We start from the raw sequence: 25,349 nt of genomic DNA on the forward strand, positions 1-25,349 counted from the left end.
TGCATGGGATGCTGGGTGCAGTGATGGGATGCTGGGTGCATGGGATGCTGGGTGCAGTGATGGGATGTTGGCTGCACAGCTTTGCGAGGAGAGCATCGCTGCCTTGCTGGGCCTTTGCTGCCTTGTTCTGGGCTTTCTGCACCGATATGGGTGATGTCTGGGGAAGACTGCTGGGATTGGGCTTGCTGTGAGTTCAGCAAACATGTTTCCCACTTTGTAACATTCACATGCTAATCGCTCCAAAATCCTGGGGAGACATCCAACCCCATGCAGGTGACAGTATTGCCCAGAATTTATTTAACTGTAGCCAAAAGTGGTGGCGCCCGCACCCCCCACTGAACAGCCCCTGGCCAAATGACAGAGTGAGTGGCTGCCCCTCTCTGGACTAATGTTTGCTGGTGTGAACTAGGGGGTCCCAGCGGGTGCTGGGGTGAGCAGTGGCGATGCTGCGGGGCCCCTGCCCGTCCGCCCCGCCGCCTTCCGGCAGCTCCCGCTCGCAGCTCGCCCGGGGGCCACGAGCCAGCCCCTTCCTTGCTCGGGATTGTTTTGCAAGCAGCGTGACAGGATGAGGAGGAAATGTGCCAGGAATGGCTCCATGTCTCCTCTCGGGAGAATCAGAGTCTATTTTTAAACCCCCCCTTCCCGCCCCCCTCCTCCCGCTCCCCTGGGACAACAGAGCTGCTGGGGCGCGGGCAGAGGCAGCATGACCGCGGCTGCCTGCAGAAATCTATCCCCCCTGCAGAAATCTGTCCCCCCTGCAGAAATCTGTCCCCCCTGCAGAAATCTGTCCCCTCTGCAGAAATCTGCCCCCCTGCTGCCCGTGGAGCAGGCAGGCGTGCTCCTCCTTGCCTTCCCATTGCGTGCTTGTACCCTGGACGGACACACAAACCACACGTGCGATGCGCGAACGCCCTCGCCATCAAACTGCTCTCCTGCAGCGCGCAGCTCCATGGGTGCTGCTCTTCCATGCTCCCCTCGCGTGGCCTGGCCCTGCAATAAACCCGTGTTATCCTGGAGCACGCAGGGCATCTGTCTGCTCCCAAAGTGGAATTCTGATCTGTGCATCAACCCGAGCAGCAATGCTGCATCCATGGCGGAGTTTAGAGCCGGGGTGCGGCGGGTGAGATGGAAGAGAGCAGTGACAAGTGGCTCTTGAGATGGAAATGCCCTCAGAGCTTGTCTTAACGCCTGTGTGGGTTCTCTAGCAGAAGGTGGTTTTGAAAGATGGAGGATGCATTGGGAATTTCGGGGGCTGCTGCTCCAGGCTTGCTGCGGCGATGCGCCAGAGCCTGTCTGAGATGGGAGACTCAACCCCACTTCTCTCTTTCCTCTCTTACAGATTTCTCCACCCAAGTGAATTCCACGTCCCTGAACTCTCCCACGAGCCGGGGACCCATGGCCACCCCATCCCTCCACCCGTCCATTGGGCCGGGCATCGGCTCCTCGCTGGGCTCCCCGGGCCAGCTCCACTCGCCCATCAGCACCCTGAGCTCGCCCATCAATGGCATGGGACCTCCGTTCTCCGTCATCAGCTCGCCCATGGGACCGCACTCGATGTCCGTCCCCTCCACCCCCAGCCTGGGATTTGGCACCAGCAGCCCACAGGTAAGGTGAAGGTGGTGGCGATGTTGCTGCTGCTTGTTTAGCTGAGGATCAGCCCCCTCTGGGTGTTTCTCAGTCCAAAATTGGCTCTGGTCTCCCTGCTGCAGACCAGGGAGATAAACGACATTGCAGGCAGTGAAGGGAGGCAAAAAGCAGAAGCCCAAGGGGGAAATTAAGTCAGAGGCATCCTGCTCCTCTGGCCAGGGGCTGGGTGGGCTGTGGGGGACCAGCACCTCCTGAGCACGGCCATCCATCATCGCCCATCGCTTGTCCCCTCTGGTCGTGCCATGTCCATCCCCAGGCTGGGGGTGAGAGGGGACCAATGCCCCCATAACATGTGCCAAGGCGTCCCCTGCCTGTTGCCCCTCTCCGGCAGGGCTGCTTGCTCCTCGCGAGGCAAGGACTGGCGTTCGCCGGCTGAAGATTATGTAAAAAAACCTCCAAGTAGGGAGAGATAAGCTCTTTTTAAAAATAGCAAGATCGGGGTGCGCTGACCAGCCCCTGCCACCTGTTGCTGGCTGCTTGCACGGTATATGTTTAGTAAAAGGGCAGATTAAGGAATTGGCCACCACCTGCCACTCGCTGCGGGTTTATTTATTCCAGGCCCTCTCTGAGAGTCGAGCACCTGCCAGCACCTTTATTTTTAAATATTGGCCTGATTTATTTCCAGAGATAACAGGTCTTCCTACCCTGGGGCTGGGAAGGGCTGCGCTGAGTCCTGTCCTGGGCACACCCAGGCAGCTCCCCCAGGACCCTGTGCCGGCTGGAGAGGTGGCAGCTTTATTTGCTTTTTGATGAGCTTTTCCCGTGCAGGATCCAGCCCATGACACCCCATAGATGTGTGGGGGCAGCCAGTGCAGCTGGGTCCTGCCCCCCAGCATGGGAGAGGAGCAGGGTAGAAATGCCACCTCCCATCCCGTGGCCGAGAAGAGGAACTGAAACGGTGCCTGGGAACGAGCAGCCAGAGCAAAATTAGCAGCGAGAGCGCAGAAATGGTGGGGAAGGAGTGGGAGCGGGGATGTGAAGCAACACAGGCGTGAGCCACGAGCCTGGGAGGAAATCAGGAAGGGGTGATGCACCCCCAGCATCAATTCTAAGGCACCGTTTGCTTTAGGGACCGGCGAGCCAGGGGAACTGAAATAAAATGCAGCCACAGGGCAGAAAGGGGAATTGAGAGCGTGGTCAGACGGTGCTGGGGAGCGCGGCGGCTCCAGCCCTCTCGGCGCGGTGCGAGCACCCGTCCCTTGCTCGGGGAATTGTCGTAAGTGGTTTTCCTAGAGGTGACAGCGAGGAGGTCGTCAGCCTAATGGCTCCTGCCATCTGGTCCCTGTCTGGGCCCATTAGGTCCCTGTCCCTGTCCCTGCAGCGGGCAGAGGCGCCTACCTGGGCCCGCGGAGGAGTGCAGGAGGAGGGTGCAGGCGATGGGGCTGATGCTCGGAGGGGAGCACAGACCCCCGCACCGCTGCACCGGTCGGCAAAGCGCTGGGGGTAATGAGGCGTGCGGCCCCCGTCGCCAGGCGGGGATGGCACTGATGGAAGGTGGTTTGCATCAGATGGCAGATGCCACTTGCCATCAGCCCACGCCTCGTCGCCTCTAGAAAGCCAGCAGAGCAGAAGGGCACGGGGCGCAGGAGGTGCGGTGGGTTCCATGGGGTGGGTCCTGTCCTCCCCAGCTCCTGCCGGTGCTGGGGTGCGAAGGAGCCATCAGGCTCCCGAAAGCTGGTTCGCTTTCCCTCTCCCGTTTGGTCCAGGGGAGGCGAGGAGCCAGTAGCACTTGATGCCAGCACCGGAGGATGCTCAGAGCACACCCAGCACCCTCCCTCCAGCACCATGCACTTTCCAGGGCATCACACAGCTTCCAAATACAGCCCCAAAATCAGGGTGTCCTGCCATGGCACCCCAGCACCCGGGGAGCCCCCAGGCCCCCTCGGGAACGGGGTGCTGGTGCCAAGGGGTGAGGGGTGCGGGGCAGGAACGTCTGAAAGCAGGGCTGTAGCGGTATTGAGCACAGTCCCAGCTGAACTGTGAGGCTGGACACAGCAACTCTGCTATTTACTGGGATTTAACACATATTTAAACCCTCCTACTAAAAACTCTGGAAAAAACAGGAGAAAAAAAAGGCAGGATTTTCAGTAAGAGCTGAAAGGGAGGGACTTTCCACATGGTTCGCGGGGCTGTGCTGGCGCAGCCGCCTCCGGCATTGCTGGCAGCAGCTTGGGGTGCCTGCGGCGAGCGGGGAGAGATCAGACGCGGGATTAGGCTTTTCCAGAGCCGCTCTCTGCCTTTGCACAATGTTCTTTGTAAGGGTGCCTGGGGGACCGGAGATGGGTTGTTTGTGGGTTTTTTGGGATGGGGGGAGGAATAAATCTCTGCTTGCCAGAAGGGACAGGATTTGATCCCCAGTGCAATGAACTGAACAGGGAAGGGAGAGGAGCCCAGGAGTCCCGGCATCACTGGGGAAGCAGAGCGCTGGTTCCTCCCGTGTCCCCGCTTCTCTTGCTGAGTTGTCCAGCCCTGGAGCAGAAGTTCTGTGCCAAGGCGGGGGCCGCTGCCTCCTCCCTGCCTGCACGTGCTGCCGGTTTCGCTCGGCGGCCGCCAGCGCGGAGGGGAAGGCGCAGGGCAGGCGCCGGGGGGTGTGGGAACCACGGGGTGCACGTGGTGCCTCCGCTGAAGTTTCGGGCTGTCGCTGCGAGAGGAACTGATGACTTCCCCCAGCCCAGCCCAGGGCTGACTCAGCTCCCTCCAGGATGTCCTGCTGATGCACGGGGTGGTGGTGGGACCCCCCGCCCTCCTGGGTGCAAGGCTCAGGGCTCACCCCATCTTTCTCTGCTTATCTTCCCTGGTAGATGCTCTTGGGGGGCTGCAGACTCTGGGCTCCTGGGACTGGGGGAAGCGGTGGCGAAAGGCTTGCATTCAGCAGGCAGCTGATGGCCTCTGTCCTTGCTCCCATGTGGCAGCGGCCGGTGACAGCACGACAGGAGCCAGAGCCACCAGCTGCATGTGGGAAATGGATCCCTTTCCCAAAAAGCGCGCTGGGAGGAATGGCTGGAGCCACTGTCCCCGCGGCCGCAGTGCCGGCAGCCCCTGCTCGCAGGGTAGCGCGGAGAGAAGCGCTGTGCCTGGGGACCCACACGTCCCAAAGAGATGCTCGTGTCTGGTGACGCACTCCTCCCTCCCTTCTCTGCCCTATCACAGCATAACTGAGCAGCAGCTAAAGCGTGTCCCTCGGTGGCACCAGGTCCCAGCTGCCTTTGATTCATCATCTGGCACAGGCAGGGCGGGAGAGGGAGGCAAATCCATCACATTTCTCCAGGGTGGGTTTACCTTGCTCTGTTCTGCCGTTATTAGTCATCTGCCTGCCAAATATTTCCCACCAGCCCAGGGACTTTAAAGCCAGAGGAACGACTGCGCTCCTCTAATTGACAGATCACAAGCCCTGGGACTTCCCCGAATTAATTCGTGACAAGTGCAATTGCTGAGGATCTTGACTAGGGAAGAGAAACACAACAAACCGCAGCACAAATCCTGCGTATCCAGCCTGGATTTAGAAGTTGGCAGGGATGCGGCTCTGTGACAGTCCCTGGCAGGCTGGTCCCTAGGACAGCCGCAGCGCTCCTGGCTGGTGCTGCATCCCAGGGTGACCCATTTTCAGTCCCCTGTCCACCCAGAGAAGTGTCCCACCTCAACCAGCTCTGGAAAGCCAGGCCCCGTTGCATCCGGGATCTATTTATTTGCTGTGAAGCTTTCCTTTGGTGAGATAATGCTAAAAGGATATCTATAAATTGCAGAGCTAAAGCACCGCGGTGAGGGTCTGGTGATGCAGGAGGAACGTGCTGTCCTCTTAAATCATGCAGGAGCATCCTTCATGGGGCGGGTGGTGTCAGCCCTGCGTGGGGGGACACGCTGTGACCCTGCTCCTTCCACCCTGGTGCCAGCAGCAAGACCCGGTGCCATCCCGCTGCCAGCTCAGAGTCACCCCGGCTTTTGTGCCAGGGCAACAGCCGAGCACTTGTGCCCTTGGTCTCTGGACACATGTGCCCAAATCCTTCCTCTTGATTCGGCTTTGTGGGTGGGTGTTTTAAGTGGTGCATGTCCCCATTGGAAGCTTGTGCCCTGCCTGTCCCTCCTGCCCCATGTCTGGCTCCTCACTGAGCGCTGTGCTTCTCTCTCGACAGCTCAACTCACCCATGAACCCCGTCAGCAGCTCAGAAGACATTAAGCCACCCCTGGGGCTCAATGGAGTCCTCAAAGTGCCAGCACATCCCTCAGGAACGATGGCCTCCTTCACCAAGCACATATGTGCCATCTGCGGGGACAGATCTTCAGGTGAGGCTGGTGCCTGTGCCCAGAGGGGTTTGCAGCGTCGTGCTGGGGCTGCGCTCACATATGGGTGCCCTGGGAGAGCGTGGCGAGGGGTTTGTGGCTCCTGGGGTCCCTGCAGCACAGCGAGGACTCTCCATTGGGAGAGGAGCAGCCTGTGCCCTCAGAGGAGGGCATGAAAAGTCCCTTATTGACCAGCCTTCCCCAGCTCATCTGATCTGGAGCAGATTCTGACCCAAGCCAAGAGACCCCAGGTCTCAGCTTGAGGCTGGTGTTACATCCTCAAGCCCTGCGCAGTTTGAAGACAAGGCATTAGTGAGCATCCCACTCTCTACCCATCCTTTGATCTGCACTGGTCTTGTCACACAGCACCAGATAAAGAGATGTGCTTCAACAGTCTCTCCACTCGTGGGAGATAAAGATGTGCTAATTCCCTTTATTCTCATGCTGTTTTAAAAGCTTTCTGTAAGTGCTCTCATTGCCCAGTTACTGAGGTCCTTAGGGACACCTCCTGTGCTGGTCGGGCTGTGGGATGGAAGAGGAGGTGCATGGTGCTGAGCAGGCTGGGTCACCTGTCCTTGTGGGTCCTTTTAACTCAAGTCGCTTCCCCCCACAGGTAAACATTACGGGGTTTACAGCTGTGAGGGCTGCAAAGGCTTCTTCAAGCGCACGGTGCGGAAAGACCTCACCTACACCTGCCGCGACAACAAGGACTGCTTGATCGACAAGCGCCAGCGCAACCGCTGCCAGTACTGCCGCTATCAGAAGTGTCTGGCGATGGGGATGAAGCGAGAAGGTAAGACCGAGAGAGCACCCATGGGTGCTGCAGGGACCTTTCCTTCGCTAGGAGGCTCCAGCAGCTCCTGCTCCTGTTGGCAACGTGGCAGCACCACGTGCACCAAAACCAGCGTGAAACTGCCTGCGCCGGGGCACCAACAATGCACAGCTCTCATTTATGTTTTACTTTTGCGCCACAGCCATGGCTTCCAAAAAAGCAGTAAGTCCCAGAGTGGTACCCAAATGATGGGGAGGTGAGAGGGCCCTGTGCATGTCCCAGCTGTGAGCTGTTTGTGCTGCACATCTCGCTCGGGACGGGCAGGGAAACTTGGGGAACTGTCGTCCTTCTTATCAGAGTCTGGAGCTCGGGCATTGGCCCTGAGCACCAGCTGCTCTAACTCAGTAACATTCCCTAGCAGTAGCAACACTAGATTGTTCTTTTCTCATTGGGAGGAAAGAAGAAATTCAGTCTCGTAAAAAGATATCCCTCCTCTTACTGGAATTTAAATTTAGGATCTAAAGCTCCCTGGCAGTGCCTCTTGTAAATGCTCTTTTTAAATGCTGACTCTATCTGTTTTAAACTGCTGGCAGAACAGGCTTTTACCAGACGCGATGTGAAAATGACCCCGTGGTGCTGCTCAGCTCCCTGCTGCCTTCTCCCCTTACATCTCCGCAGCCACACTCGCCTCCCTGACCGGCCGATAAACCCATCCAAACCCATCTCTCGCCGAGTCGCTTGGTATGGCGAGCAACATCCCAGCCCACGGGTCTCTTTGAAGAGCACTTAGTCCGGTCTGAAGCTTTGATTAAACAGGGCAGTGCTGGAGCTGTGCCGAGCGTTGAGCAGACCCTGCCATGCTCCGTCGACGGAGTTGCCCAAGGCCCCCTCTCCATGCTCACCCAAAGCAATTCATGTTTGACAGAAGGTTTCTAAAAGCTGCTCCTTGGAGCCGTCACCATGAGCAGTTGCAGTGTCTCCCAGCTCCACATCCTCTACCCTTTCCTCGCCTCCTTTCTTGTCCAATTTGCATCATTTCCAGCTTGATAGGAAAGAGAGAACCTCGAGTCTTACACGCAGAGGTGAGGACAGTCAGAAAATGCCTCTAAAGGTGAGTGGTACAGTGCAGGCGTTGCCCTGGCTGCTTTGCAGATGGGCAGAGCCATGGAGTGTGCTGGAAAAACAGAATATATGTGACAGGAAAGTCAAACCTCCAGCCCTGGGAGACTAAAGAGAAGCCAAGAAGTCTCCTGTGTGTTGAGCAGCAGCACTTGCTTCTCAGGGGAGCAATGCAGGTGTAGATGCCTGTGGAGCATCCCGTTACCCTTGGCATGGCCTCGGGAGCCTTGTACCGGCAGCTAGAGACCCGCTGTCCTTTCAGACCCCTGAAGCATCTCAGCCAAGGTCTGTAGGGAAGGCAACACCAGCAGTAATGTTAAAACTCCGTAGCCTGCACTGACGCCCTGTGATCGGGTACCTGCTCCGTGCCTACCATTAACGGTGATTGCATGGGCAGCACCACTAAAATTATAGGTCCATTAATTAATTTCTAAATGGTGGTGGAATTCCCCAGGGGGCGCGTACAGTATGAGGACTCTATTAATTCATCTTGATTAACATTATCACAATGAATACCAAATGAATTCATAACGATCGGCCAATTATTTAAAAGTGTGACAGATGGGATCTTCATAACTCTAGAAGTGCACTCAGGCAGCGCTGGCTGATCTTCTGATTCAGCTTCAGAGAAGGACAGAAAGCCCTTGGCAGTCAGTAGATGTTTGGGATATAGTCCCCATGTAGGAAAGCTCTTGTCCCCAAATAAAACTCTCTCTTGTTATAAACCTAAAACTTCACAGTGTCTCATGGCAGGTGTGGAGTTATCCCGGTGTTGTCCCAGACCTCAGAGTGAGAAGCTGGGTCTTGCTGAGCTTTGATTTTAAGCAGCTCTTGAGTTTCATGTGTGCTATCTACCTGATCTGTCAATGAAAAGGTGTCTTTCCCACTGCGCCCATCCCACCTCGCTGCTGCACATCCACTCTGCCATCCAGGAGCCTTATCCTTGTCCTTACACCAGTCCCGCCACCTCCCCATCATCTCTGTTTTGGGGAACAGTTTTGGGCTAAATCTTGCATTTCTAATTCCTTTTACCTAAATACTCCCTTACAACATAGCTGGCTTTTTATTTTCTAGTGTAAACTGTTGCATCTTTTAAGTAACAGAGCCAGGGTAATGGGCCTCATTTCCCTAATAAATATCTTGCTCTGGAGACGTGATTTGTAGCTACACAAAGGCATAGCAGATTCCTGCTGGGAAAGTATCTTTCCTGTAGCCCAAAGGTTTTTGTTTGTGGTGGAATTACAGTAAAACCCTCTAAACTAAGTGCTGTAGCTCTGGTGAGAAAATAAGTGTTAAAGGTGTCATGTGTGGTGGTGAGCAGAGCTGCGATCTGCAGAGTGATGCTGGGAAGAAGAGGGGCAAGAGCCACTTTCATAGTCTCTTACATAGCTAAGAGCTTGGCTTAAAGGAGTAAAATCAACAGGACCTCTTGGGCAGCTGATGGAGCTCTGGAAGGGTTTGGTCCCGACAGTCTTGGCTTAAAGAGGGGAAAGCCTGTGGAAGCAGAAGATTCTTTCTGGTGCGTGTGTCTCTGCTTGCTGCTCCCTGTTAAAAACATTTAAGATAGATCCTGATGCTGCATTCATGTTGAATGAGCCTCATGGACTCTGAGGTATTGCAGCTATCATAAATAAGCAACTGGGAACATTTTTCCCCTATGAATTACTGCCAGCTGTGTGAGGCTTTGGTTTTTGTACTCTGTCTCCCACTAAATACCGGATAGTCAACAAAATTAAGATTACCATCAGGGATCTTGACTAGAGCAAGGATTATTATTGTGGGGAAGGCTGTTTGCATCCAGAAGCGTAACTCTCTCTGCTCGATCTGTTATTCATTAGGGTCTAAGGTGTCTGTGTATCAATAGCCTTAGGTTTTTAAAGGGAAAAAGTGGAAACGGCCTTTGAGTTAAGCAGAGCTGAGAGGAAACACTGAGGGTCTCGGGCTAAAGGTGTCTTGCATGTAATGCCATTAGCCGGGGTTAAGTCCAGAGGTGAAGGGGCTCATCGGAGAGACCGCAAGCTCCACGGCCCTCGCCTTGCGGTGCTATCTCGTGTGAGGAGGTCCCGGCCCCACCATCGCTGGCAACGGCGCCGGATCGCAGAGCGAGCAGGAAATACCAGCGCGGAGCCCTTTCTCATGCTCCCGCCGGCCGCCCTTGGCCGGCGCGCAGGGAGCAGCGCTGGGAACCGGCACAGCCCGGCCCCGCTCCGTCTGCTGCCTCCGGACACCCGCGGGAGCCAGCCTGTCTCCATCGCATCTGCTGGCCTGCCCGCTTCGTTACCCTGTTTCCCCAAAAAATAAGCCCTAGCATGATTTTTCAGGATTTTTGAAGATGCTCAGAAGATAAGCCCAAAAATAAGATAAGTCCAAAAATAAGCCCTAGTTACAGTTCATTTTAAAAGTCAATTTAAATAGTGTCCAGGGAGCATGTAAAAAAGTAAGCATCTTTTAGAGGAAAAATTAATATAAGACCCTGTCTTATTTTGAGGGAAACGGGATAACTGGGAGCTACCCCTTGCTGAGCTGCAGCCTGCAGCACCAACTGGTGTTTGGTGCTGATGAGGTGAAATGGATGTTGGTGCATCTGCTGGGAAGCTCGTAGCCCACCGGGAGACCAGAACACTGTCCTCCCCGGCAGGGGCTGCGTACCTGAACCCCAAGATTGTTCCTAAATCAGGGCATAGATACTATAACGGTGGTGGCCTGGGTATGGCTGCAGCTGCTATGGATATTAGGAAAAAACTCTTCACAGAAAGGGTTGTCGAGCATTGGAACAGGACAGTGGTGGAGTCACCATCCCTGGAGGGGTTTAAAAGGCAGTTAGACAAGGTTCTTAGGGACCTGGTTTAGCGCTAGAGTTAAGTTAGGTTATGGTTGGACTCAGTGATCCTGAGGGTCTCTTCCAACTGAAATGATTCTATGAGTCTACGATCCACAGTCGTGCTTGGAGGATCCAGGACACCTGATCTCTGACTCTAAGATTTCGTTAAACTTCCCAGCCTGAGAGAATTCTTCCTCTCGCCCTGTGTTTGTGGGTCGGTTTTCCCTTTCTCACTTGTGGTGCCGCTGAGCTGGGGGATTTAACTTAGGAGGGGTTTGTCGCGCAGCGCTGCTGGGAGCAGCTCTGGTCTGCAGCTCGGAGACATCCACACGTCTCCAGGGAGCTGCTCAGATAAATCACTTCATGCAGAGGGACTGAAGTTTCCCTGTGTTTTAACCCAGACTTGGAGCTGAGCTCCTGCACTAACACAACAGGAGCAAGAGGAGTCTGGGGAGAAAAACCAGGAATTCAGGTCTCTAACCCACTGTCCAAGTGAACGTGAAAACAGGCAAGTGGCCGTACCCCAGTGAAGGGGCAGAGTTCAAGAGCACAGTTATTTTTAGTAGTAATTTTGGAACGGAAAATGTCTTTCAGCTTAATGAGCTTGTTTCTTATATCCTTTTAAAGTGCTGCTCTTTAAACCAGCTGGTTAAATGATGCTGGGTTTGTTTTTTGTTTTTAAAGATACTCTTAGGTTGAGAAAAAGAGCTTGGCTTGTGATTTTTCTCTCATTGCTTTAGCGATGTTGCTGTTTACTTTGCCGTGTCCGGCTTTTGAAAGCGAAGTGAGCTTGTGATTTTTTGCTGTTGTTTTCCAGAGCCGTTCCCCATGTGGACCGACTGCGTGCAAGGGTTTCAGTTCAGTTTTTAACACTCCATTTCACTGAAGTTACCTTGCTTTTTTATCATCACGGCAGTATTTTGCCCGTGTTTAAAAAATGCAGGATTTAGTTGAAAATGTTGGAGAAAACGCCATCACTTATTTCTTATATCTCAGCTTTTGAGGTTTCTTACAGTAGTAGGAAGCCGCATCTTTGAAAAAAAGGGAGACATATGAAAGCAGAGCAGGAGAAACACTGTCTGAATTAGTTTCCTCAGATATCATGCCATTTTTGATATAAACAGGTACTTCAGGCATAAGCTCTTCAAGATGCTGATGATACACAGCTAAGACGTAGCTTCATAAAAAGGCAGCGGAGCCCAATAAATTCCACCGCTAGTGAAACAGAAATCCCCAATAACTCTTCCCCCAACACTTCATAAATAAAACAGCCACCCACTTGCAGGCTCGAGAAGACTGGGCAGGTTTGGGTCTTGGAGGCCACCAGAGCCCCTGGGCTCTCCAAGAGGAGGGTGATGTGTCCTGGCGATGTGGGGGCACTTCCCCAAAATTCATCCGTGTTGGAGCGCTCTGGAAAGCGTCATTGTCCTTGTTTGTCATGTGGATCCCTGCATTTGCTGGGGAATGGCAAGGAGGAAGAGAGACGAAGGCAGGAGAGGATCAGAGCATCCTAAGAAGAATGGGAGAACCAGGGCTACAAAGTGCGTTTTCTGTTTGCCCACGGGTTCCATACTGAGCATCGGTGGATTTGTCCCCCAGAAAAAACTCTGGTTTTGGTGGGGGTGAAGTATCCTTCTTCCTCCTCCCCCATGAAAAGAAACAAACCCCAGCCAGGCATCCACGCCATTGTTCCTGGAAGGATGGATTTTCCTCCCGGAAACAAGCGCTCATCTGTATTAATGAAAGGTACGTGGTAATTAGGAGCTGCCGTAGCATCCAGCTCGCTGCCAGCAAACAAATGATGCTGCAACCCATGAGAGTCTCAGAAAAGCCTCTGTCTTCAAAATCCCATCCCCTTTGTGCCTCTTCCTCCCCTCGTTAACATTCCTCTGGCACAAAGCTCGGTGCCTGCCGGGGGTGGCAGTGCCACAGCTTGGGGACCCATGTTGCATCTTTGACCAGGCTTTAAAAACGGAGTGTGCAAAGTGTGCACTTGACCTTGGTTTTTTTTTAAATCTAATTAGTCTGCAGGTCACAACATCAGCTTTCTGATGTTTCCAAGGTTTAAAAAGGAAAGAAAAGTTTAGCCAGAGGTTTGGGATGCAGGGATGTTCACATGGCTCAGAGAGCCAGGACGTCGTGACATTCATCACAAGGCTTGTGATGAGATGGCAGGAGTTGGAGATGCTGCTGTGGTTGCTCAGCAGTGTCCTCCAAGTCCTCCCCAGAGCCTCAGTGAGCAGCTTGTTCTTCTCCGGCTGCTGGAAGGTTCATTACTCAACCACAGCCACCACCCTGGTTGGTTTGGGCACCTGGGTGCTCACTTTGCAATGGACTCAAACCCATCGATGGAGCTGTCAGATGCCACACCACGAGCAAAGGCAAAGTGTCCGGTGATGATGTGCACACTGATGCTTCTGGCATTTTTGCACATCAGCCCTCAGACTCGGGCAGCAGAGGCTCATCTGCATCCACAGGATGAGACATTTTGGTTCTTACACAGAGAGAAGTCACTGAGAAGTGGTCTTGACACATGAGACTCCGTATCTTGCTGTACCATGGCCTGAGGATGTGCAGATGGGCTGGAGAAGCTTGAGATGAAAAATTATAACAGCTGGCCTTAGGCAAGTACAGGCCAAATGAAGCAGAATGGCACGAGAGCCTCTTCATCAGGTGCCATGGAAAACACGGTCCTTGACTCAGCTGAGCCGTAGCTGGAGGAGGTCGGGCTGCCGCTCAGACCTCTGACTGCAACTTCTTTTCTTTCTCCTCAAGTGGCTTGCAAGGTTTAAATGCTTCCCTTACGTTAAGAAAATCGGCCTGGAAAACATCTCAACCATACGAGCTTCCTCTGAGAAAAAGAAAAGCATTGGCGGAGCCATCAGCCCGGAGGAGAGCATCATCTCTGAGAACACGGCACGGCAGACGGGGCTGGTGTAACCACAGCTTGGGGCTGCTCTGCCTGGCCGGAGAGGCTTGTCTGGGCTGCAGCAAGCAATATGCCTGCCTCGCCTCCTGCATTTAAGGTAAATAGAGCCACAAGTGCTGTGCCACCCTCACAATGAGAAAAATCGGCATAATTTGGAACAGCACAGCTCTAAGCGGGCATCTCATCTCTCACCTGCAGCCCGAGCGATGAGATGGAAGGACAAGGACATGGGCTCCTCTCGGCTTTCCCACATCCATCCCAGACCGGGGTGTGTTTTTTGGACTAACACCCCTTCCAGTGGTGCAGGTGGTTGATCTCGGAGCAAGGCACCAAGCTTTGTACCTTTATCCTTGAGACCCGCTGCAGCTGTGCGTCGGGTCTTTGGCATTTAAGTCATTTTGTAAAATCCCATTTGTTGAGGGTTTGCCTTTCTCTTAGGCTTTTCTGTTATTTAGTAGGTGTTTTATCTCTTCTAATGTGCCCCAAGGAGTTTTGGTACATCTGTGCTGTTGAAGAAACGTTGGCATTAAGCAAAAATTTCTAGCCTTTTGATGACTGAGGCAGCGGGAGTAGGGGTGGGGGGAGAAATTTAAGCAGGATTTTATGTTGGCTTGAAAAAGTGAAGAATCCATGCCAGACAAGAGCCAGATGGACAAAAGCCGCAACGCAAACCTGAGCTCCGACAGCAGCAGCTTACCTGACTCTGGCAGACCGAGCGGAAAACGCTGTGTGGGCCTCGGGAGCCTCTGCAGCCCGTAAACTTAAGAGCAGTTTGCGAAGAGGAAAAACAACCTCGTGCTTTTTGCATAACAGCTTTCACGTGGCAGGAGGCCGAACGCCGTTGACGTGCAGCAAACGGCAACACCGCAGCGGCTGCGTGAGGAGAGCGGTGGAAATCAGCCCCGGGCCCTTGCGTGCTGGGATGGAGCTGGGTTGATGGGATCGGTGTCCGTATAGGGCACTTTTGGCATGTGTTTTAATTTCCTGGTTTTTAAGAAATGAGTTGTATATTCTAGGTTTTATTTTTGCACTTGATGGAGAGCTGGTCCCAGTGATCGCCTAAAAAGCCTGACTGTGTTACAGGCTTTCCATAGAACTGTACCTGTGCCCCTGCTGCTTTCTCTTAGCACTACAGAAACAGCTTCAAATTCAACAGAGAGGTAAAGTGTTAGGATAATTGTCAATAAATAGCATGCCTTTTAGTTACTGAATGCCTCATTCAGTCCCCAACAAAGAGCTGGATAAGTTCAGGGAGTTGCCTCTCCTGAGTAGTGATAGAAACTGCTGTTGCTTGGGCTGTTCTCAGCTAGACTGGGCTCAAACGTCCTGTGGGAAACAACGGTGTGTGGAAAAGTATGTGATTTAGGATATGTAAGGTGATGATCGAGGAGATAGTTACCCGTGTAACTGTCTGCATAAAGCTGCTTCCCAGATTTAGGGAAAGCGTGTGCGCTGGTTTCAAAGGGAGATCGTTAATAATAATGATGTTATTAGCATCTCATAAGCGTTTTTCATCTACGTACTGTTCAGACATTAGCTTGTCAGCGTGTGACATGCCTCTGGCTAGATTATTCCTACCACGCAGGATTTGGGACAGGTCTCTCCTGTCTGTTTAGAAATTGCCCGTAGACAGAGCGGTGCTTTGCATAGAGCTCCTGCCGGCAGGTCCCCGCTCCTGTCCCACGGTCACGCTGTCCTTTGCAGCGCCTCATGGCAGCCGTTAGCATCGCTGCGGGGCCAGGGAGCTGGACCCGTGACATGACTTCCTTGGAAATTTAGCACTAACAGGCTCAGAAGGTGGTTGAACCCTGGATTTTTGCTTTAAACTGACCAATTTGTCTTTTACTTAGGATTCCCTAATGCTATCACTTCACCTCGTTTTCCTCCCCTGCAGCAGTACGCATCCATTTCCCTCTCCCATGGTGACTCGCCGTGTAGCATCCTTTGCTTTTCATCATGTATCTCTAAGCTTTTTGCTTCCAGGACTTCTCCCTGTGCAGAATGGGCAGTTTCCCCACAGAAGCCGTGTGTGACAGGAGCCTTGCTCACCGTGCTCCCAGGGGAGGGCACACAGAGCATCTCTCCCAGGCCAGGGCTGCCTGGTTCCTTCCCCAAACCTCACACTCCCTTGGACTGTCCAAGCCCGAGACCCTCTGGCCACAGTGGTGCACAGATCAGGTGGGAGAACAAGGCATCAGATGTGTGTGTGCTCCTCCAGGTCACAAGGACTGAGGATGTTTTCGTGGCCAAGTAACGCCTGTAGCTCCGTGGAGCTTTGGGGTGACACCATGGCCGGGACCCCGAGGCTGACACTGTCCCTTCTCTGTCCCCTTAGCCGTCCAGGAGGAGAGGCAGCGGGGGAAGGACCGCAACGAGAACGAGGTGGAGTCAACAAGTAGCGCTAACGAGGACATGCCCGTGGAAAAGATCTTGGAAGCTGAACTCGCCGTGGAGCCAAAGACAGAGACGTACATTGAAGCAAATATGGGCTTGACACCGAGCTCGGTAAGGCAGCTCTGTCCTTGTTCTCGTCCCAGGCGCACAGGGCAGCAGGGATGGTTTATGGGGTCTCAGGACTGACCTAGCAGGACTACAGCAGTGAGCCCAGCTCAGAGTGGTTATCTTACAGGAATAAGTAGGGCTGAGAAATGCAACTTCTGAGCTCTGCTCTAGATGCCGTGTGTGAGCTTAGATGAAAACAAGAGACAAGCAAACCCCTCTGCCCCTGTGCAGCACTGGTGCTTGTCTGTGTCACAGCCATAACGAAGGAACAGATACTGTAAGGCATAATTAGAAGGGCTCGCAGAAGTGATTTTTAGTTAACAAACAGCCCTTAGTGCTAAAAGGCAGGAAGAGACTCCAGGCTCTGAAGAGCTCAGAGTCCAATCAAGCCAATAAACAGACCTGTGTGGCTCAAGTGTGGAGAGATAAGAGCTGTAAAATTGGGGTGTGAGTTTTCAGATGCAGAATTCTACAGCTGCTTGGCTCTAAGAAGAGAAAACCTGGAGAAGTTTGCTTTCAAGTTCCTTTCCCATTGAGAAGCTTGCATTGTAACTGGGCCTGCTTGAAGCTCTAACAGGATCTTGTGTAAACAAGAGATAGCTGACAGGGAAATAGGAAAAGAGTGAGAAGCTGTGAGGAGGGAAAATGGCTTGGTCCTTTTCCTAAGGGATTCCCTTATCAGCAGGTTAAAGCCTTGCTTAGAGAAAAACTCCCTGCAGAGCAGCTGCCTCCAACCTACCCTCTGCAATTGTGTTTCTAGGGCAGACCCTGTGCAAAGCCCTCACAAAGAGCAGGGAAAGTACTTGCTGCCCGGTCTAGGCAGCATTTAGGATGCGATCCCCATTCCCCAATAGCTCCTGTTCCCGTGAAAGTCATGGGAATAGGGAATGCCTGTAACAGGCAGGACTGCAACTGAGGCAACTAATGCAGCAGTTAATTACCCCTGTACACTGGGAGAGCCCTGGGATACTGAGGGACTGCGAAGTCTCAAAGAGATGGAGAGGGAGAGGAAAAAACTAAATCGCTGTGTGCCATTGTGCGGGTGCTTTTGGGGTCAGGGTCAGCTGTACATGTTTAATTTCCCATTTGCCTTATGGCGATGCCTCTGGCAGGCATGGTCTGTTAGCAGGGGGGGACACCACCGCTGCAAGGTGTCATCAGGGCTGCGGAGGGTAGAAGTTACCCCAATACCCTGTAATTATTGCCAGGCTGATCTGGGAGAACAGGATCGTATGCTGAAATATCCCTCTGCATTTCTCACTGTGAGGTGTCCCTGAGGCTGAGATGATGAAACGCAGCTATTTTGGGGGAAGTAGAAGGACTCTGCAGCATTTATTTTCTGCTACAGTAATACTTTATCTCTTTCTTCATATGAGGCTGGAGGATTGAGCTGGGAATACCTTATCTAGCAGGGCTTGACAGGAGATCTCAGAGTCAGGTCGCTCCTTGTAGGAGTCTTAAGTTTTGAGTGCCTCTGCAGGATGCTCTTTTTGGCCTTGACCTATGAGGACACTTTATGGCTGGCTTGCTAAGTGAGGCTTTTCAGTTCATAAAGCGTCATGCTATGGACAGAGCCAATTCCTCAGTGAAGCTCTCCAGAAGCACATACAGGGCCACGGTGCTCCCCTGCATTTGGGGATACACCCATACCCTCCAGCCGCAGGGTCCCATCGTTGTGAAGCTGCAAGGGGCTTTGTTTTGGAGGAGGCGGCTCAGCCGTGGTTAGCGAGGGGCTCTGACGGCTATCAGGATTAAAAATACTTCAGGGGAGTTGTAGCCGGCGTTGTGCTGACTCGAAAACAAACCCTAGAGAGCGAGCTGAAATAAATGGCTTCGTCTGGCACTGCGTCTCTTCAGCCTCCTGTAGCAAATTGAAAGCTGGTTCCTGCATAATTCAACACGCATTACTGTGAACAAGGCTGCGTGGTGCATCTAAATAGAAGCAGGAGGCTTGTTGAAATGCCCTATTATTGCCAAGCGGCTTCTGTCGATGAGGTGACATTTGTAGCAGGTTTAGCAGATGTATGAGATCAGCAGCGCACAGTGATGAGGCCACTGGATGAGGCCAGGGAAGACGGAGGAGGAGTTGCCTTCCTACCAGCCCTCCCCGGAGAGCCCGTGTGATGGAAAGGCAGAGATGGGGTAAAGCACAAGCTGTTTCCTATTAGCCTGGTATGTTGGGTCCTTCTATTTGCGCCCTGCACCTTGGTCCCTCTACACTGAATACTGCGGTGAGCTGGAGAGCTCCAGCGCTTGCAAGGACATTTCCAGCAGGCTCAGCCGGTCTGGATGGAGGTGGCAGGGTGCTGGAGGAGTTAGCACCCTCCTCGCCCAGATGCTGTCACATCTGTGGCTGTCACCTTGTGCCACAGTGCCCTTGGCTGCTCTGAGAGCGGAGATTCCAGTTTTGGTCTAGGGAGGTCCCTCTGCTTGGCCAGGCTGGCACTGGTGTGGGACAACAAGGACAGTTTGTGATACAGTTGTGGGACTTCAGCACAGTCCTCAGAGCTGATGAAAGCGGAGGGCAGGGGTCTGCAGCCTGTTCCAGGAGCCCTGGTATCGAAACACATCGTTACTGGTGAAGTGTGCTGCTCTGAGTACGTGACTGGGGAGTGTGACAGAACGAAAGGACACGCAGGCACCTGATCCTTCTGGAAAACTGGAGCTTGGAGGCATCTTCCAGAAAATGGTGACTTGAAACCAGCCACTCAAAGGCCAATTAAGGGCTAATGGAGATAACACCTCTCAGTTACAGGCTTTGCCTTTCAGTGGCCAGGAGCCCATTCGAGGTGGTGCTTACGCTGCAGGAGCCCAGCCCCATTTCACAGCTGCTGGGGACACAGGGCAGAGGCAAACCTGTCCTTGCACCCAGGGACAGGTACCTGCTGAGGGCGTATGGCCAGTCCTCCCGAGGAACCAGGATCACACGGGATCTGGGGCTTCCTGGGACACACAGCGTAGAGGAATCCTGCAGCCTTGTGGGGACCTCCCAAAGGGTTTATCCCCTTTGCCATGGTTAGAAGCCAGAAAAACCTCACTATTAGCAGCTATTTGCAGTGGCTGAAAGAGCTGTTATCAGGGGCTCCTGCTGCATTTGCTTCAAGTGAGTGTTTTAGTGGTTGATGGTCATCCAACACTTGGCACTCTCCTGCCATCCAAGGCAGGAGAGCAGATTTGCAGGGGCACGTCTCTGTCTTAGCTTCATTCTGCCTGGCTCAGCATCCTTTCCCATCCTGTCCATGCCACCCACAGGGATCCCACCCCTCTGTGCTCCCTTTTCCCCATCATGGGCTTCAAACCATCAACGCACTCCATCCTCTCTGGTGTCCATCAAGGTGTCAGGACAGAGCGTGGGTCCCACACTGTCCTTGGTGGAAGAAATCAGTGCCAGTGCCAGGCTGGCAAAGCAGAGGGACCTCCCACTGGAGCTGGGCTCCTGCAGCGTAAGCACCACCTCGAATGGGCTCCTGGCCACTGAAAGGCAAAGCCTGTAACTGAGAGGTGTTATCTCCATTAGCTCTTAATTGGCCTTCGAGTGGCTGGTTTCAAGTCACCATTTTCTGGAAGATGCCTCCAAGCTCCAGTTTTCCAGAAGGATCAGGTGCCTGCGTGTCCTTTCGCTCTGTCACACTCCAGCATTGTGCCCCTGCTGTTTACTGCAGGAGGGGATTTGCTGACTGTGGATGGGGAGGGTTTCTAGCACCACTTTGCAGATCCCCTCCTGGAGACAGACAAGGCTCTTTCAGCCCGCAGGGACGATCCTTTCAGCTGCCTCTCGAGCTCCGGTGATTAAGTTCTGCCAGGAAGCACAGTGGTGGTTCCAGGAACTGCCGTCTGAGGTGTAATTAAAGGCTGGGCCCCTTGATGAGGCTTTGTAGGAAGCACAGAAAGCTGGGTACAGCCTGTGCTGCCTGCAGAGCAGTGGGGACACAGCCTGGGCTGATAGACCCAGAGACTGGCTTTCTGCATCATGGCAAGTCCTAGAGATGGTGACGACCTGCCCACAAGCAACCCCTGATAAAAGCTTTAGAAAAAACACCTAATTTTCCTAAAATATCCCTTTCATGGGGCTGTGCAGGCACTTATTGCTTTGTGGGTCAGGTTCTGCTGGAGCATGGGGTCTCCCATAAGTTGTGCCCACCCTACAGAGCCAGGATGCCTCAGTTCTCCATCGGGCTGCTCTTCACACCCAATTCAGGTTTTCCTGTTGTCCAGAGGAAATCCCATCTTATCTGCCTCTCCTGGGGAAAATCCAGTCCCTGGTCACGTCTCCTTCCCAAAGGAAGACCCCTCGGAGTGAGACTTCTCTGACCTTGCACTCCTTGGGGAGCTGCTGGAGTCAGGCAGAGCAAGGAGGGAAAACCCTGTAACTGCTGCGATGCTGAACACGAGCCCATTCCCATCCATCTCTGCACGCAACAGGTGAAAATACTTCGAAGGCGGGTGCCCCTGAGCTTGCCAGATGCTGGTTATTTTAAGCCTGGAGAATGAGAGATATTGGCCACCGAGGCACAGAGTTTGTGTTTGCTGCCAAGGGACAGCGGAGGGGACTGGGCAGGGACCCGGGGGACAAAAGTGACACTCAGCAGCGTGGTCTTTGTCTGCCCAGCCTGGGAGAGGGGTTTGCCAGCTTGTGATGTGGAATGGCCTCATCCTGAGCAAACGGAGGTTGCAGAAGGGAGAGGTTATGCTGGTGTTTGCGTCTGCTCTGCCTCTGAATTCACACCCCTTCCCCTGGCAGTCCAGGGGTGAAGTAAACACTCCTCCTCTGATTTGGAAACTGCTCTTTTAAGGACATGGAAGAAAAAATAATTGTACAATCAAAGCTGTGAGATATCAGCAGGGATTACAGTGGGATATGTGGAGGGGCTCATACATCGCTGTCCGGAGAACTAAACCCTATATACACACTTGTGCTAGCGAGGTTTGTCTTCTCCAGGGTTAGACAGGCTCTTCCAGTTCCTAATCACAAGCCCACTTGAGCTGTTAGCAGTTCCTTTAAACAGGGATTTGGTGTGTTTAGACTGACTGTTCTCCTTGAGAGCAGATGGTTTTTGTTACTGGATAGTATTTCAAAGGAAAGGGTTTTTCTCTTTTTTTCTGTCGTGCCCCCTCTGGTGCTGGTTTATCGAGCTGGGGAATGCTGGCACGGGGACCGTGCTGCACGGGCGTGGGAGCCTGCCCTTCCCCGGGCTGGAGCTGCTTTGGCCCATCAGTCACCCTGATGGATATTGGGGCTCAGCACTCTTGGTTCCTGTTGTGGAGCTTGCTGTAAACTAGTTGTGGAGCTTGCTGTAAACTACTTCAAACCCTGTGGTGCAGAAGCCAAGTCACCACCTTTCCCAGTGACTGATAACAGCCGCTTCTGAGGTGCTCCCAGCTTTGGGGTCCTTCCCTGCAGCAGGGAGCAGCACATCCCTTCAGCTGCTCCTCCAACCTCCCTTATTCTCCTTCTTCTGCCTTCTCTGAGCCTTTTGATCTCCTTTTCTTGGCAGCCCAATGACCCGGTGACGAACATATGCCAGGCAGCAGACAAGCAGCTCTTCACCCTGGTGGAATGGGCCAAGAGGATCCCCCACTTCTCCGAGCTGCCCCTGGACGACCAGGTCATCTTGCTCAGAGCAGGTGAGTGGGGACCGTCCCTGCGTGGGCTCTGCCACGGGGCTGTGGGACTGTGTTACACTTAGATTCAGGTCTTGGCGACTTGAAAGGCATTAAGTGATTCTGAGTAGTAGCCTCTGATAATTCAATTGCTACGTAGGATTTAAAAAGCCCCAAGGGACGTGTTGCTGAATGTGATCCCAAATGTTGCACCAGCTGCCAATCAGCTGAAAAATGGCCCGACTTCATCTCTGATGAGCAAAGTGCTCAGAGATGTGTGCTGGGGTATGTAAACCAAGGGAGCTATGCGCTGCCTTCCTTGCAAGCTGAGACTTGAAAGACCAAGTGGGCTTGGGACTCCATGAAATTTCATCAAACTAAAATGTTTGATCGTAATTAAAACCAGAAAGGGGAGAAAAAATACATCAGCCTCCTTCTCCCACCCACCAAGATGAAAATGAAATTCTCTGAGCTTGTTTTAAATTTCCTTATGTGGCGGGGGGTCTGCAGGAACAGAGGCTTTGGGAGGTGAAAAGCAGCTGTAAAAAGGGTCTTCTCCCATCAAGTGAATTCAAGCCCCTGCTGCTGACAGGTTATGCAGAAAGACCAGGGAGGGCAAGAAATCAAGAGCAGAGCTCGACGAGGATGCATTTTAGGCATGAAGGTCTCTGCATAGCTCCAATCATCAGATAAATGATTAAAAAGACTTTGGCTTGGCGCAGCAGAGAGTTTTGCTCCCTTAAACCAAGAGGAAGGCAAGTTGTCAATGGGACGGATGAAGTGGCTTCCAGCAAGTGACAAACTCCGGGGTGAGGCTGGGAGGAGAAATGAGAAGATCTCGATGGCTGGCGGTGGCACCCAGCTCTCCCTCGGCAGTGGGAGAAACCACCCTCGGCTATTTGAGGGGCTCGAGGGAATTGCAGAGGGAATGATGGAGGAGTCTGGTGGGGAGCAGAGGTGCAGCCTCAGAGCAGGGCAGGATGGTGAACCAGCCTGGCAACCAAACCTGAGCAGGCTGAGGACTCTGAAGTCCCTGATGGCTTTAAAAGTTCCTCTTGTTTCCCCAAAATGCACTTTATGGGAATTCTAGAGGGGAAAACCCTGCAGAGTGTGTGCTTCTCTTCCTCTTCTAGCCTTGAGTTAATGGCCCCTGTAAAGAAGACGCTGCTGATCCACCTTGGTGGCAGTGTTCATGGCTTCTTACTGTTGAAAATGTGCACCCCAAAATAAATGCCCATGAAATTGAGCAGGAAAGTGCTTTAAGAACCAAGTTCAAAGTATTTGCTTCAACACAAAACATAGGAACTACCAGAACTCCTCCAGTCCAAGTTCTGTCCAAGTGGCTTCAGGAGAAGGTGTAAGGGCTCCATAGTAGGAAGATGATGGGATCAGAGTTTCCCCCTTCCCACACACAAACACTAGCTGTCATTCTGTTTAATAAGGCTGACTGTAGACCAAAGGCATGAATCCTAATACTTTCTGCAATTTTTTTATTGACTGTCAACCAGTGTAACTGCATACCTTGGTCCTGCATACAAAAACTCAGTCTCTCTCGCAACCTCTCTGAAATCCTTGACCTTGATGGTTTCTGGGCGATAAAGTCTCACCGTTTACTGGTGTAGGTTTTCCACTCTTCTTGTATTACCAAAAGGAGATTTTTTTGTAGTCACATTTCGTTTAGTGGTTGCAGCGGTAGTCTGGGAATGGAGAATTTGGGGGTTTTATTCTCGTTGCAGACTTGGCCAAGTCTCATGTCGTCCCTGGATGGCTCCTGGTAGCCCATGGGTGAAGGTGCCCCTCTGGCTTTTCCACGGGTGTGGGCATTGCCAGAGCTGCCTCACGGCCCTCTCTGAAAATACAACAAATGTATTTTTGAAGAGGGTCTTTAGAGCCTCTTGTGAGATTGGATGAGCAGGGGAAACATCTCTATAGAAATCTTGGAGGGCTTTCTGCAAATAGCACAGGGAAGAACTGGATTCAGATAAAAAGCTGCCTTTTGTGAAATGGAAACAAAACCCGCAACAACAGTTCAAGGTTTTCCTTTCTCTTTAGAAGAAGGCCAATGAAAGCTGAACTGGATGCTCTCTGACCTGCTGTTCTCTCCTTTGTGCTGGTGCTTGTTATGACTCTGAGCCGGCATCCTGGAGGGGCCGCTCCATGGGGCAGGACTGGGGCTGCAGACCCCATCACATCCCAGATTCCATGGTGGCTCAAACCCTGTGGCCACGAGGTGGGCTCTGATGGTCTCTGTGCTCTGAGCATCTCTGCTGGGGCCTCAGATATACCCCCCCCTTGTCTTTTAACCACTGGCTCTATCTATTATTGAGTGGGGAGGGCGACCTACTGCGAAGAGCAGTGCATGAAATATTTAAGTATTAAAATTTAGCTAAGAGCAGCAGTCAGGCTCAGTCATGCATCCTTTGAGGCAAAAATAAGTGGAGCAGGCATCTTTGGAGGAGCGGTCCTGGATGGGCCGGCAGTAGCTTTCCTCTAATCCTGAATCATTTAAAAATCTTCCCTCTCTGAGCTTTTTGGAGGAGGAGGAGACTCAACTTTTTAAGCCTGTTTTCCCTGGATTTTCTTGTTTCCGTGCTTGCAGGAATAACCCGATGCTTTCTCTGCATCAAGGCCAGCCTGGCAAAGGATGCTGAGCGCTCCGTCTCCGCAGCTGCCGTTCATTTTGTGGGATTGGGAGGGGAACTTGGTAGTGAGACATTAACACGTTGGTCACTGCACTGCCAGGTGCCTTCCCTGCCCCAGAGGAGCCAAAGCATCCCCAGAGGCTGTGGCCACCTTGTTTGGTGAGAAAGAAGTCGCAAGAGTCAAATAAATATGCTCTGCTTCTCCAGAACATGGACTGAAATGCAAAACTCTTTGAGTAGACTCGTTTGATCTTTAACTCAGATTTGCTGCCTATGGTTTTACCTAATTTTTCCTGCTTGCCGTGGAGCATGGTCCTGCAGGCTCCTGGTGCAGTCCCGCGTCTTCTCCTCCATCCTCCTTGGGTTTCACAGTGTTGCAATCCTTCTGCAAGTGCCAGGCCTCACCCAGTAAATAGCCAAATAAATGTTCCCGTGATTGGGGTGGAAACATCCTGTGGCCACTTAGGAAAGAGTGAACTTTATTCCTTGTCAACATTTCTAATGGCACAACCCATCTCTGCACCAGTAGGTAAACACAGCACGCGTGGACCTTGTGTTTGTTCCAGTCAGTGAGAAAAGATGTTGTTTCCGTGGCAGGAGAGGAGGTGAAGGATGTTGTTGTGTTGCTTTTCCAGCCTGGGGGAAAAAGAACCCATCAAATATCCTGACATTTCTGGACCCGGCCAAACAGCCCTGTGTTCTGGACACCAGAACATTTTCAGGGCAGGTAAATGAGCCACATGATGAGTGTTGCAGAAGATCCATCTTGTCTCACTGGAGATGTCTCTTCTGCTTGAAAGTCACCAAAATTTCCACCCTTCAAACTTTACAGCAGTTTCTTCTTGTTGTGGGTTTGTTTCAGGCATCCTTGAACTCAGCTAGTAGTGGATTTAAGAATTTGATGAAGTGTTAAATTAGGAAGGGGAGCGTCTCCTTTCCCTTCGCCATTTGTAACTAGCCCAGGCTGCTCCCGCGGTGTCTGGGCTCAGACGGTTTGTTTTCTTATCTCCTGAAGTGTCATATCCAGAAACTAATAAG

At 52.6% G+C, this 25,349-nt stretch overlaps 1 protein-coding gene across 1 annotated transcript in view; it reads left to right on the top strand.

Annotated features, from left to right (window-relative positions):
* Window positions 1–1,380: 1,380 nt before the first annotated feature.
* The window catches only part of RXRA (retinoid X receptor alpha), a gene marked incomplete at its 3' end in the record, with an annotated part of 30,706 nt that continues 6,737 nt past the window's right edge, over window positions 1,381–25,349 (top strand). The window contains exons 1-5 of the mRNA XM_080356170.1: window positions 1,381–1,605; window positions 5,778–5,928; window positions 6,539–6,718; window positions 15,902–16,071; window positions 21,564–21,693. Coding sequence (XP_080212296.1) covers window positions 1,396–1,605; window positions 5,778–5,928; window positions 6,539–6,718; window positions 15,902–16,071; window positions 21,564–21,693 — 841 coding nt within the window. The 5' untranslated portion in view covers window positions 1,381–1,395. The remainder of the gene's footprint in view (window positions 1,606–5,777; window positions 5,929–6,538; window positions 6,719–15,901; window positions 16,072–21,563; window positions 21,694–25,349) is intronic.

This window comes from Nesoenas mayeri, assembly GCF_963082525.1.
Source record: "Nesoenas mayeri genome assembly, chromosome: 18".
Classification (NCBI taxonomy): Eukaryota; Metazoa; Chordata; class Aves; order Columbiformes; family Columbidae; genus Nesoenas; species Nesoenas mayeri.